General features: G+C 42.3%; 2 protein-coding genes across 2 annotated transcripts; both read right to left on the reverse strand.

Moving 5' to 3' along the window:
* Positions 1 to 5,875: 5,875 nt before the first annotated feature.
* Positions 5,876 to 8,644, reverse strand: hoxa9b (homeobox A9b). Its single transcript, XM_079503566.1, has 2 exons — positions 8,000 to 8,644; positions 5,876 to 7,127 (listed from the first exon to the last, which is right to left on the reverse strand). The coding sequence occupies exons 1-2, from the start codon at positions 8,610 to 8,612 to the stop codon at positions 6,886 to 6,888; spliced, it is 855 nt and encodes a 284-aa protein (XP_079359692.1). The 5' UTR covers positions 8,613 to 8,644; the 3' UTR covers positions 5,876 to 6,885.
* Positions 8,645 to 11,120: 2,476 nt separating this feature from the next.
* hoxa10b (homeobox A10b) lies at positions 11,121 to 14,144 on the reverse strand. Its single transcript, XM_079503150.1, has 2 exons — positions 13,069 to 14,144; positions 11,121 to 11,971 (listed from the first exon to the last, which is right to left on the reverse strand). The coding sequence occupies exons 1-2, from the start codon at positions 13,904 to 13,906 to the stop codon at positions 11,691 to 11,693; spliced, it is 1,119 nt and encodes a 372-aa protein (XP_079359276.1). The 5' UTR covers positions 13,907 to 14,144; the 3' UTR covers positions 11,121 to 11,690.
* Positions 14,145 to 14,240: the final 96 nt, after the last annotated feature.

A 14,240-nucleotide genomic window follows, 5' to 3' on the forward strand; every position in this document is an offset into this window, starting at 1 on the left:
CCTGAAAACCAACCTCTTCAGACTCCATCATGGCCCGTAGCACTTGCCTTATAGCCCTGACGACCTTACAGGGGTATGCAAAGGCCCACCTTTATGTAACTTAGATAGCATTTTTATGTAGACTTAGATAGCATTTTATGTAGACTTATAGCAGTTTATGTAGACATAGCACTATAAAGTATACATGCATAGTTTCATTATATAGATATTCCACTGTTATATGATAACTACTCTTTTTATGTATTGCCGTGCTTTTTGTTTGCTCTGGATTAAGAGCGTCTGCTAAATGCCTACATTGTAAATTGAAATTGTAACCTATCGTGTCAATAGAGCTGAGCCCAAGGGCAGGTGCTATATAGGGCAGTGGTTCATGCCAAGGACCCCCAAAATCATACTCATTAGCCTGCGGACCCCCACATTTGAAAATATATGCCAAAGACCCGCATAGGAGAAGATTTTTACGGCTCTAGCGTGTGATTCTCAACCATTTTCATGTCAAGGACCCCCAGTTTGACCTATATTAGGCTACAGTCCCCAATTTCCATCTCTGGGACCCCAATGTATATTGTAAAATCAAAGTGTAATGTAACTCTGAGAGTTAAATTAATTAATTAAATTAATGAATTAACTCTCTGAGTTACAGACCCATAAGGGTCCATTTGGTTCCATTTGTGCACTCTCTGAATTACAGACCCATACGGGTCCATTTGGTTCCTAACTATCATTTAGCTGGGGACCCCCTGGAACTCCCTCAAGGACCACTAGGGGTCCCCGGACCCCACTTTTGGAACCACTGCTATGGAGCGTCGCAGTCCCCCCCCCTCCCCCCTTTCATGACGACGACAGGCCCAAGGTAGATGGAATGGAGGTAAGGTCACCAACGTCATTTTCGCTATCACGCAATTCCAGACGGCAGATTCGTCGCACCATGGGAGCCAAACTACACCCGGAAGTTTGGTGGAATGCATTGGAGCCAGTGAGAGCTCAGTGACCAGATCATGAACAAACACTATTTCTGAATAACTGAGAGCTTTTGTAAAGAAATCGCTTCTGGAAAATAACAGAAGACATATAACACATTATTGTCTGGTGTGTCGATTTTCGATGTGTATACACTGTAATTTTAAGAGGTATCTAAGGAGCAAAAAGTACGTTTCTGAACGTGCCAACTATCACGAGACTGTCTGCCGTTTCCTGTCTGGCAGCCAAATCTCGCGAGACCGCAGAGACAGAAACTATACCTGCTGCTGTTTAGATCCTCAAATTATGTACTGTGCACTCGAAGAGCAAGTTATTAGAAAACAACCTGCGATATGTCTTCTTTTATATTCCTGGACCGATTATATGACAAAGGTCTCAATCGTTCATAAATAATGTTTGTTATGAGCTGGTCCAGCCGGCTCCATTCACTGCCATGTATTGGCTCCCATGAAAGTGTCCATGAAAGTGCCCAGTCACGTGACCATGACCTTTCCTTCTCTAAGCTTCTTTGGACAGGCCCAAGGAAGCTCTGAGAAGGAAGTGAAGTGGTCACGTGACTGGGCTGCGCCATGACACTTTCATGGACACTTTCATGGGAGCCAAACTACCCGGAAGTTTGGCAGAATGCACTGGAGTCAATGAGAGCTCAGTGACCAGCTCATGAACAAACATTATTTATGAACAATTGAGACCTTTTGTAAAGTAATCACTTCTGGAAAATAACAGAAGACATGATGTAACACATTATTGTCTGCTGTGTTGTTATTTGATGTGTACACTGTGTAATTTTTTATAGAGGTATGGTATCTAAAGAGCACAAAGTACCTTTCTGAACGCACCAAGTATCGCGAGACTTCCCACCGTTTCCTGTCTGGCAGCCAAATCTCGCGATAGAAACGATACCTGCTGCTGTTTAGATCCTCAGATACAATTATATACTGTGCACTCTGTGCACATCGAAAAGTAAGTGATTAGAAAACAACCTGTGATATGTCTTCTGTTATTTTCCAGAAGTGATTACTTTACAAAAGGTCTCAATTGTTCATGAATAATGTTTGTTATGAGCTGGTCCAGCCGGCTCCATTCACTGCCATGTATTCATTGCACTTCCGGTGTGAGTTTGGCTCCCATGAAAGTGTCCATGAAAGTGTCATGGCGCAGCCCAGTCACGTGACCACTTCCCTTCCTTCTCAGAGCTTCCTTGGACAGGCCCAGGAAATAATTCCCCATGCATTTTTCCCATACATTTCAAAAAGTATTTATTTAAAGATCTGTAAAGCCAGCTCGAACAAAGCCAACTCGGATCGTGACAAATCATGACATCAAACGAAGAAAAGCAAAAATAAAAAGTTTAGTTTTCTTCTTTCTAAAAAATTGTGTTTGTTGTCATGATTTGACACAATCCGAGTTGGCTTTGTTCGAGGCTTACAGATCTTTAAATACATATACTGTCTATAATGTCTATGGGGAAAATGCATGGGGAATTATTTCCTGGGCCTGTCGTCGTGAAGGCTTCAGGGCCTACTGGGTCGGTACTCCAAGTTAAACCATGCAGGGACGGATTAATCCCCACAAGGGCCCCTGGGCCGCTATTTTTGCAGGGCCCCCATAGCGCGTGTGCACGAGACATTTTCGTGTTTTTATCATATTTTTTACCTAAATTTAACTAAATCAATGGCCAATGAAGGGCCCCCAGGAGCCCTTTTCAGGGCGTCAAACCTAGTACCGCACGGTCCAATTCCCCAGAAGGGCCCATGGGCCATGGCCCCACTGGCCCAATGGCTAATTTGTCCCCGAGTTAAACATATACACAGCAAATAAACCAATCAAATCAAAAGCAAAAGCAAATAAAGTAATCACAGCAAACAAAATCCAAACCATGCACTATTAATGAATGGCCCAGGATATGCCTATAGTCCTCAACTAAACACCACTATGGCATATGGCCCAACAAACAAGCTGGTAAAACCCAGTCTCATATATGTAGCCTATATAGTTGTCCTCCTACAATAGATCACATAACACCACCTCTGGTTACCCCTCAATATACAAATTCATTACATTATACAAAATGTAGCAAAATGACTCAAATACAACAAACAGCTTGGGAGTGCAATTGCATTCCCCAAAGGAAGACACTCAGAGATGCCCCCACCCACCAAACTCCATTATTATTGTAGCCTATATATCCTTAATGTTTTTTTTCTTCTTCCCCCTAATACCAGTTTGTATTTGTTGGTTCCCCTTGCCCCCCATGAAAAGCGCCAATTTGGGTACTCAGAAAGCATTTGAGATTATTGTTTTCATCACGTACCTTTCTTGTGTGTCTCATGTTTTCATTATTCTGTTTGTTTGCAGGCTAGGCTATATTGTGTATTGTGTGCTTTGCTTTCTCCACGCCACGGGGGACAGTAAAGTAGCCTATAGTCTATCGCCTACATCTCGAAAATAATAGACTATATTATATACGTCGGCCCTACTCACGTTGTAATAAAAGAGCATAATAAAATCTAATCTAATGAAATAGATACCATTGATTCTGAGCACAATCATCATAAATAAATGACCCTGTCGAGCGTGAAAGCGAGCCCTGCACATGAAGTCACTTTGGTCCTCAAATTAGACACTGCCGCCCCCTAGTGGCTGACGGACAGTAGCAACACACACACACACACACACACACACACACACACACACACACACACACACACACACACACACACACACACACGACACACACACACACACACACACACACACACACACACACACACACACACACACACACACACACACCAAGAGGCCTATATATGACCTCTATGCATATGACCAACATTAAGGAGATAAACATTTACTTGTGTTAGTCTGGAATTAATGAATGAGACAAATCCGTCTTGTCTTGTTTTAAGAGACATCCTTTACCGTATTATACGACACCAAAATCACTGTATTAAAGGTCGATTTACACATTTGAAATGTTTGTGTAACACAAGATTCAAAATAAACATGTTCCCTTATATCCCATGCGCTCTCTCTATATGCCTATTAATAATCAGCAAATTCAATAGAATATAGGCTAATGTGTGTAAACAACAGAATGCATACCAGTGCGTGTCAAAGTGAATGCATTGCATGCTATCTTAAACGTTTCATTGCCCATATTTTAGGCCTAACTCACTCACTGTTAGTCAACCATCCTGTTGTCTATATAACAACTGTGTGACTCGCGAGCTGCAGGTTGCCATAGACAGACTGTCTGAGACTAGCAATGGTTTCATCTGTAGCCTCGTCGTGAAACGTGTGAAATATGAAATAAGCTGAATCATGTGCGTGTTTCTTTGTTGTTGGCAGTTTATATAGGCTATAATTAATAATAATAATAATAATAATAATAATAATAATAATAATAATAATAATAATAATAATAATAATAGTAATTCATTATTATTATTATTATTATTATTATTATTATTATTATTATTATTATTATTATTATTATTATTATTATATAAATGTATATACAGTTTAGTCGCCCTGACTTAGTTGTTGAGACATGCTGCATTTCTCGCTGTACATTTGCAGGCTACATTGGGTGAAATGTGTGCATGCCTGCTGCATTTCACCCGTCCTATATAGCCTATAGCCTATTCTCGTTCCAATGACCTCCAGTCAGTCCAGGAAAGCAGCAAACGGCCGGAGCGTCTAATTGCTGGTGCACAGTTGTAAAGCAATTAAAATAGAGAGGGGGGAAAAGCCAGACTGCATGACAGCGCTCCACTTTTATTGAGCCTTCCAGGATTTAGACCTTTTAAGGCAGACCCATCTGTGTTACCCCGCACCCCGCACATGCACACACCACACTGTGTGTGTGTGTGTGTGTGTGTGTGTGTGTGTGTGTGTGTGTGTGTGTGTGTGTGTGTGTGTGTGTGTGTGTGTGTGTGTGTGTGTGTGTGTGTGTGTGTGTGGCATCACACACCTTTTTTGCTTTAAATATATGTCCTCCAGCAACGTGCAGTGTGTGTGTGTGTGTGTGTGTGTGTGTGTGTGTGTGTGTGTGTGTGTGTGTGTGTGTGTGTGTGTGTGTGTGTGTGTGTGTGTGTGTGTGTGTGTGTGTGTGTGTGTGTGTGTGTGTGTGTGTGAGAGAGAGACCTTTCCATGCATTGACACAAATTCACCAATATTATAGACATCGAGCTCTCGCGCGTCAAAAGTCAAAACTCTCGCGATATATATGCCCTCGTCGAACGCCTTCCCTTCCTCTTCCATATATATTTACACCCTATAAACAGTTAAGCTGTGATTGGGGTTTATTGCAGAGCAGACCTATGGCGACCAGTATTTAGTTTGCCAGCCAGGAGGACTGAAGCACATGCAGGGCCTGCAATGCATGCATGGGCCGTCCGGCATGCAGGCATGAGGTTAACATTTACTACCCATGTAGTGAAATTGGCAACTCGCAGACCCTTGAAAAGAACATCTCAGAGGACATATTTGGTTGCACGTGCACGTGTTATTATTACATTATTATGTTTTACTATCGCGGGTGTGTTTTCGTGCATTCTGATATAGCCCTCCTTACATGTCAATGGAATGTTCAAATTGAATAATATTCAATTGTGAAAGAGATATCCTAAATAGGCCAGGGGCCGGGGATATGCAGACTTCAACATATAGCCTGTATGTGTGCACGTATATGTGATATTAAATTGTAATACAGTATATAAATAAATGCAAATATATTTTCTAATCGGTTTCAAGAAGGCAAGTAAATATGTAGCTTTTTCAAGTGATTATCCCGTCAGTGTATTTTATATTCTCAAAATATGCGTGTGTGTGTGTTTTTAGATTAAATATAGGCTATAGAATTTGCAATCAGTCAAATAATTATGTAGGTATAGCCTATAGATTATGATAATTAAAAAGTGTTCCTCTCCCACAGTTTTTGTGTGCAAATAATGAATATCACTTTGGAGATAAACGTTTGCTATACAAACTACTCTTTATTTCGCATAAGACTTGACAACGAGGTATTTTAAGAGTGCACAGTGATGCCCCATATATATATATATTCACAAATGAGTCAAAAACTTGGCATTTAAAAAAAAACAATTGCAAAAAAAGAATAATAATAACTTAAAACGTTATGCAAATAGGTAGTCAAAAACATTCAGGTAGTTAATGCATATACACATAATCACGGACAATTTTAATTCGACGTCATGCAAAAAGCAAATGGCCTAGTTGACTAGGTTCTGTGCTATACTATATGAACACAAAAACACCAGGGCATTAAATGTCCTATCACAAATATGAACCACGAAACATCATAGAAAACGATCCAGCATTTCTTTTTTCTTTTTACAATAACAACACAACACCTATGAGTGTATAGCTGAAGCAAATGATGGATAAAACTCACTTTTTTTTTTTTTTGTTGTTTTTGTTTGTTCGACCTCGAAAGAAAACAGCCTATAGGCCTACAGCCTGAATGTTATCCATAGTAACAGGATAGGTGGTGACCGTGGTGTATAGGTGGGCACCATATTGGACATCTGGGCACCTCGGTGTATCAAATTGGCTATTTTGTCCAAAATGTTAAAAAATGTAATATTTGGAAAATGGTCTTAAGTAAAGTAAAGTATACATGATTAGAACATGCTTAAACATTCGACAAAAAACGTCTAATATTTCTACAATTGCTACAAAACCATATCCAGTCGTTTTGGGGGCATAAACAATGAGATGAAGGATAAATCGAAGTCTCATATGATGTAGGCTAAGACCATTTTTCAAATGTATATATATTTTTAACATTTTGGACAAAATAACAGCCAATTTTACATCGAGGTGCCCAGATGTCAAAGGTGCCCACCTATCCTGTATCCGCCATATATAACAACACCATTAATTGTCTCTCCGGATCCGGTCTTTGTTCCCCTTCTTCATCTTCATGCGGCGGTTCTGAAACCAGATTTTGACCTGCCTCTCGGTCAAATTCAGCTGTCTCGCGACTTCGTATCTACGGTCGCGGGGGAGGTACATGTTAAAGAGAAACTCCTTCTCCAGTTCCAGTATCTGGTGCTTTGAGTACGGGCAACGTTTTTTTCTGGTCGACTTCGCGTGAAGCCAGTTCGACGACGGGTTATCTGGAAGTGGAGGATGGATATGGAACACCGTCATGTTGAGACAATATACGTTGGATATTGGGCTCACAATCATAATCTATATAGGCCTGTGGGTATAAAGCCCCCGTATATGTCAACGAGAATAGCATATAGGCTATATTATCTGCAGGCTATATATATATATATATATATATATATATATATATATATATATATATATATATATATATATATATATATATATATATATATATATATATATATATATATATAACCTAATGACATGCAAAATAGGGACGCCAGGGGGGTGAAAGTGGTTGACTATCATGATATGGCCTTAAATGAATGCTTTACGGATGACTCGATGCTCTTCCCAAAATAATGCAGTGCCCTTAGAGTATAGGCCTAAATCTTTTGTTTGATCTGTTCGCAGGAACAGCTGTAAATTATAATACATCAATAAAAACAATCATGTTTACAATCATGTTTATACCACACTCCCAAATAGCCTTTTGGATATGTTGTATGTTGTACTGAAAAGTATAGAACTGGTGCATCATTGCATAACAGTGAGACATGGCAAAAAGATCTTCCAACAAGTCCTGTCCAGAATACAGTGGCCATTGAGTGGAAAACATCTATTGACCAGACCTGCAGGAAGGGAAATTAGTTCATAAAGGTAACCGAGATGTCCTATATAGCCTAACTGTCTCCAATATATAGTCTATATGCTATAGCCTAATGGACCTGATAAATACAGGCGATTTGATCGACGATATAGCATAATAGGCCTATTATTAAGGAGACAAGCGACTCCAGATCGGCGCTGAACTCGTTGCGCATTTTAAAGTAAAAACACAAAATGGATAATTCTGTATACATACATGGCTTACTTGAATCTGTTTGCTTCTGTTCTTCGGGCGACGCGCTCTCCGCGGCTGGCCTCGACGAGTTGGACGTGGCGGTGTTGGTGGTGGTGGTGGAGGTATCACAGGAAATCTCCGTGAGAGACGTTCCGTTCTCAATGTCAGGCAGAACAAGAGGTGTGTGCGTTTCCAAAGTTGTGCAGTCACCACTCCCAACGAGGGGCTCGGATTTGATGTCATAATGCATGGCTGTGGTCGGTAATCCCGTCAGGCACAGGGACGCGGAGACCGGGTCCAGCGCCCAGGAGCGCGCAAACATTCCATCGCTGTCCCCGTGGTGGTGGGTTGTGTAATGGTGGTGGATGTAGGTCGGTGTCACCGTGCCCGGGGGCTGGGCCGAAATGGGACTCCAGGATCCACCAAAAATAGACGATTTCGCCTGCAAAGGGCAAGAATCCGGTCCGCCATATTCGGTTAGCATCGTCGTGTGGTGGTGTTGCCCTGCCTGTTCCAACCCTGCGGCTGCGGAGTACCGCGGTGCCATGTCGACCTCTTGCTCGGGAGGAAGACGCGAGTCGACGTAATAACTTGTTCCCAATGTCGACATGACAGACGCGCTGGCAAAGGACGGTACACTCATACAATATTTAGAAAAGCCTGTTTCATGATACCCCGCCGCTTATTTTGCTGCACTGGGGGAGCAGAATACGTCCAGTTACTTGAACCTTGCCCGAGACTGGATAGGGTGGCTGGAGCACGTGATCGTGGGACAGAACAATAAATAATAAATCAGCCCTGCTGCTCCTACTAAACCGCCACCATTTTCCCCCATCATATTTTAATAGCAAAACCATACGCCTTTATTGGGAGATGTTTCGTTTTATAAGCTATAAACGTTATTATTTTGGTCAGGAGAACCCGTGTAGTAGTGGATGGCCGGACATGGTGGTGGTAAGGGGGAGTGTGGGGTTCAACAAATGAATTGCCCGTATACTTCACAACATCCCCCATAATTGTGAAAACACTAAACAACCAATTAGCCTTGCACTATACGGCAACTTTTATATCCCCCGAAAATCCCAGTGCAGACAGTTATTCTCAACAAAAATGGATGGTCATATATCTTCACAGATTCGTAGGCCTGTACTATTTAGGGAGGGACTTACTTGTGGTATTTTAGTTTGGGTGAAATAATACTTGATAGTCCTCGCGACCTCGTGTGTCTGTTTAATCAAAGAATCATGTAGATCCTTTGCAGCTGAGATGAAGCAAGCATTCCGTACTGGACATATTCATTTCATATAAGGTTTGCACTGTTAAAAGTAGAAGTAGGGGGGAAAAAAGAAAGATTCCATGAGTTTAGAGACTGTATAAATCGTTGCAGGCCGTTTCCATTTATGGACCAAAAGATGCACATTAAGGTGTCCGTAATAGACCTAGGTCTAGGGCTTAAGGCAATCTCAAACAGAAAGTGGGGGGTGGGGGTTATTTGGGTGCCATAACGTTGCGGTTTTATCACGGGGCAATTCGGCTGTTTCTCTTTAGGTTACAACCTGGCTGTCTGGGCTAAATATCGCCAATAAACCCCGTCTTTTGTGTCCATTCTCTGGAGTAAGCAGACGCATCCGGCATTTTCCAAGGCGTGCATGGGAACTCTGCCGCGCACGAGGCAATGGGGCAGACTGCAATGATCATAACCGAGGACTTGTCTGTCTTTTTTCCCCCCCATGCTTATACAGGCGCACAACAATGCAGCTCATTTTGACCTGCAGTTAAATTAGCCTATAGTCATTGCGATGGGAAGAGGCTGCTCGTAACAAAAGACTGAGGCCTAAAATAAAGATAAGATGTTAACTATGTTTCAAGATGCAAAAATGCAATGTCTTTATACATCAGACTGATTATTACACTACACACAGTGCCTGTCTGTCTGGGTGTATTTCTATATTTAGTATAGAATTCATATGGGAAATTGTTAAATGAATGAAAAATGCATCCATATTTCTGTTTTTATTGCACGTAAAGCACGCTGTAACTTGTTTTGAAACACGAATAAAGGCGTATACGTGTATGGTTTTTACGCATGCACAGTAGCCTATGTTGCAATGATGCAATGTTCCTGTAATGTTTGGAATGCTGTGTTTTACGCACGCAGACACTTTGCGTAATCTGTGCGTAATGATTAAAGTAACTGCAAAACCGTTAAATGGTGAAGATGTGACGAGTTTTATTAAGGTAATCAAGGCAGTTCCGTGTTGTGGGAGAAAATAAAAAGTCAAGCCACCAACACGAGACTATAGTCCTAAACCACTCGACAGCCCCCGACTCTCCTCTTGACGAATAGGAGAACATTGGTGCCCCAAAAAAGGGCTTGTCATATGGAAATTCATAAACAGAACTACTATTATCATATTTTACTATACCCACATATACTCACTAAGTTATTTTTACGGAATCGGTGCCAAAAAAGGCACTTGTCAGATCTGAACATTTTTCTCATTATAGATAATCATATGTTCATACTATTATCACTTTATTATCACATAATGCGTCGTGATAATGTTTCGGAAAGCGCAGCGCGCAAACAACTGATTTTATATTGCGGTATACTCATAGTCATTAAGGCCTATATTGCGATTATTTTGGCAGTCTTTTCATTTGTTACATGTGCATCATGAAGTATAAATAGATATATTTTTTTAAATAATACCCAACCACACCTTTCTATACACTAGTCCTATATATTGACATAACTGACTCACAACGATATCCAAGTCAGTGCCTAATCTGTTTTATAACAACCCGCTTACTTTCAATTACAGAATGAGCAAAGCATTACCATTTGTATGCAGGGTTTAAATGTATAGGCTATGTTTGTTTTGTTTTATCCTTTAGCAAATAGGCCTATATGCTCAACCACTATACTGACAGCTATAACATCAAATATGAGTAGTGTATCCATCCAGTAATAACACAATCCTGTTGCAACAATAAAATATATAAATATGACATGTAAATATTTGAAAGGCCTATAATAGTCGACGACCATCTCGACATTATAGTCTCAGATGTTAAAGAAAGAAAGAAAAAAAGAAAACTTGCACTTTCTTTTCGGAAGCAATGAAAAATTCTGCAAATGTATAGGGGATGCTTTTTTATTATACTTGGCCAGCAAAAAGTGTGCAAATATTTATCAAACCTCTTGGGTGTCTTTAGCTCTGAACATGAAAGGTCTCTGACGCTGAAACGTCAAAAAAGAAATCCCAAGGGTTTACTCCAGCATGCAGATTCCAATGACTCACTGCGACTCAATTATGTACACGCCTATAAAGCTGCATGACACATTTTTGTCACAATCTTGAATATGTTTTTTTGTATACACAGCGGATTGGGACATCACATCTGTAGACATTTATAAATACATATCCACGACAAAAATTAAAAATTAAAATAAAAAAGAAACAGACGTGAAAGTAAAAATGTCATCAAAACAACAATCAATAAGTTAGCCGGATAGGTCTGCTATCCCGTGGACACATTCTTTCTTCTCACAGTTGTGGTGGGATGGGTGGATGGATGGACGGATGGACGGATGGCCGGGGTGGGGTGGCTGCAGGGATGAGAGGCTCGCCCTTGCCATTGATGGTGGAGGCCGGGCAGCCAGCCAGTCAGAGACCGCATATTATATAGGCCACAGTATACCGTCCCTTAATTCGCATCACGAGAAACTGAAGTTGCCCGAGAGCTCCCGGATTCTGTTCTCGCGGCTCATTTTTTTCAGTTTCATCCTCCGGTTCTGGAACCAGATTTTGACCTGTCTGTCACTCAGGTGCACGGCGCGGCTGATCTCCAGACGCCGTTCCCTGGTCAAGTACATGTTGAAGAGGAACTCCTTCTCCAGCTCCAGAGTCTGGTGCTTGGTGTAGGGACACCGCTTCTTCCGCCCACTCTTCGCCGTGAGCCAGCTGGGGTTGCCCGTGCTCTCGGTTTTTCCATCTCCTATACAATAAAAAACAACAATGAATGGATTATATATACATGAAACAATTAAGTGAAATTAATAAACAGTACGTCCAATTGTATGTTTGGTATATGGCCTATACCCACGCCACGCACGTTTGCATTCTTTGACATTCCAAGGAGCTATGTTATCATTTGACGAAATTATTTGCCTATATATGTTTGACCACTTGAACCCTATAGCATCATCCCCTATTCCGGGATGGGATTCTCAGTTCTCACAACACCCTTGCAATGCGGTGAGCTTGCAGATTGGCTATTTTCGACAAAGAAGTGCATGTATAGCCTACTGGGGGGGAAAGGTCGGACCAAGTATAGGCCTAGACGACCCCGGTGAAGTTTACTAATAGGTTTTATTTATTATTATTATTATTATTAATAATATTATTGTAATAGATCAGATCCAAGGCAAAAAAGCTTCACGTTTCAAAAGCTCATATAGGCCTATACGCTGTTAAGTGACAAGTTTCCCAAAGGCATTGCGCCCGGAGTGGCACAAATAGGCATAATATTAGATCATCGGAATAACAACTGTGTTAAGTTTTTACGACTCACGATTATGTCCATGCCTGTGAGCCAAATAATTGGCGGCACCGACGAAAAGACAAGTGGATACTGTTACATTTCACATTTTAACATTTGGGCCATGTTGCTATAGCCTGTCAAATGCCCACCGTATTCCGCAGAAGCCTGTAGGCCATTACACATTTATTAAGACATAAAACGTAGCCTACACAGTCTGCTGAGATTATGGGTTTGCATTTTATGAGGGGACGGCTGAGGACATCAGCGTCTTGCATTGGACAGATGGACTGGGCCGGATTGGCCTTGCTGGTCCTCGTCATGCAATAATAAAAACACGAGGGGAAATCCCATGCAGTCCATGGCCTCTGTTGTCAAAACCACAACCACGTCCATGCCTTTAGCAATGAGCTCTAGCCATGGCGTAGTTGGAGAGGCGCAGCCAAAAAAAGAACGCTGATTTAAGACATAGAAGAAAGGGGGCCATGCGTAAAAAGCTTATGTAAACAATCACACGTATTGAGAAGCTCGGGGGTCTTTTATAGGCTAATCACCTTTAACGGCTTTTTCTGGGCTTTCTGCGCAAGTCTCTGTTGGCTCGGGAGAGGACAAGTTTTCCGAAGACAGACGGGTGTCCTCCTCGCCTTTAGCCGGGGCGCATGCAGGCGCTGCGGGGACGGGCGCCTCGTCAGCCTCGCCGTCCCTCTGCTCCGGATCCACCGCCGAGGCGCCCGGGGGTTGCGAGCCGGCGTCGAAGCGCGCAGGGCGCTGCAGAGTAAAGTGTGTCAGGTTTGGCTGAATCTCTTGATGGTAGCCCTTGTTGGAAGACGACGTGTTATACGTCTGAGACAGACGGAAATAGCCGGGAACGGGAACGGCGCCGCCAGTGATCGGGCACGATCCGGGCGGCACCCGCGAGTAAGATATGTCGTCACATGATGTCGTGCCTTTAGGGCATTTCTCGGATTCATAAAGGCAATATGCGCTCTCCTCTTTTATGCTTGGGGAGAATGAACACTGGGCCATGTTATTATGCTGGCCGCCGGGCTGCTCTGCGACGCGACAGGATCTCGGCGTGTCCAGCCACGTTTCCATTCCTTGAACATAGGGACCACCGGGCGAAGGTACAGTCTGAGAACTCGGTTCGCTGCTGCGTTTGCCGATGCTCGAGAAGCAGGAGCTACCGGAGAGTCCATATGCATATTCCGCCGCGGGTTGCAGATACAGCCCGTTGCCCTGGTGGTGGTGGTGGTGGTGGTAGTACGGGGCGCCACTGTCTCTCACGTTGATGAGGGAGTCCACGAAAAACGAGTTTCCAGGCTGGTTGTTGGGGCATGTCATCGTCGTGGTGTAATTTGACGGAGGATGAAGATAGCCCTTTCTGGCTGACATTTCTTGTGCAAAACATGCTGAATATAATTACTGATAGATAGTCGCACTTCTAGCTGCTTTAGCCGACAGCCAATTAAAACGGCAGACGACGTAGAGACTCCTCCCCATTATGAGCACGCAGTGCATGCAACCGTGCCTTATATTATACTTTGTTTTAGGCTAAGTAGAAAAGAGAATTGTGAGGGGGGGTGGAAAGACCATCAAAGTTTTCATTTCAACTCAAATATAACCCCTCATGTCATCTTGGATATGAAATTGGCTATAATATTGGGCTACAAGCTGCCAATTATGCCAATTAATGTAAATAAATCACTGGCATGCCTCTTGGTTGATG

Source organism: Electrona antarctica, assembly GCF_951216825.1.
Source record: "Electrona antarctica genome assembly, chromosome: 6".
NCBI classification, from domain to species: domain Eukaryota; kingdom Metazoa; phylum Chordata; class Actinopteri; order Myctophiformes; family Myctophidae; genus Electrona; species Electrona antarctica.

Bases quoted from the DNA above. Each gene is read 5' to 3' on its own strand.
- hoxa9b (XM_079503566.1), bottom strand. From the start codon at position 8,612: ATGAGTGTACCGTCCTTTGCCAGCGCGTCTGTCATGTCGACATTGGGA. The intron at 7,128-7,999 runs GTAAGCCATGTA...CTCCACTTCCAG, and splicing joins ACAGAAGCAAACAGATTCAA to ATAACCCGTCGTCGAACTGG.
- hoxa10b (XM_079503150.1), bottom strand. From the start codon at position 13,906: ATGTCAGCCAGAAAGGGCTATCTTCATCCTCCGTCAAATTACACCACG. The intron at 11,972-13,068 runs GTGATTAGCCTA...TTTATTGTATAG, and splicing joins CCCAGAAAAAGCCGTTAAAG to GAGATGGAAAAACCGAGAGC.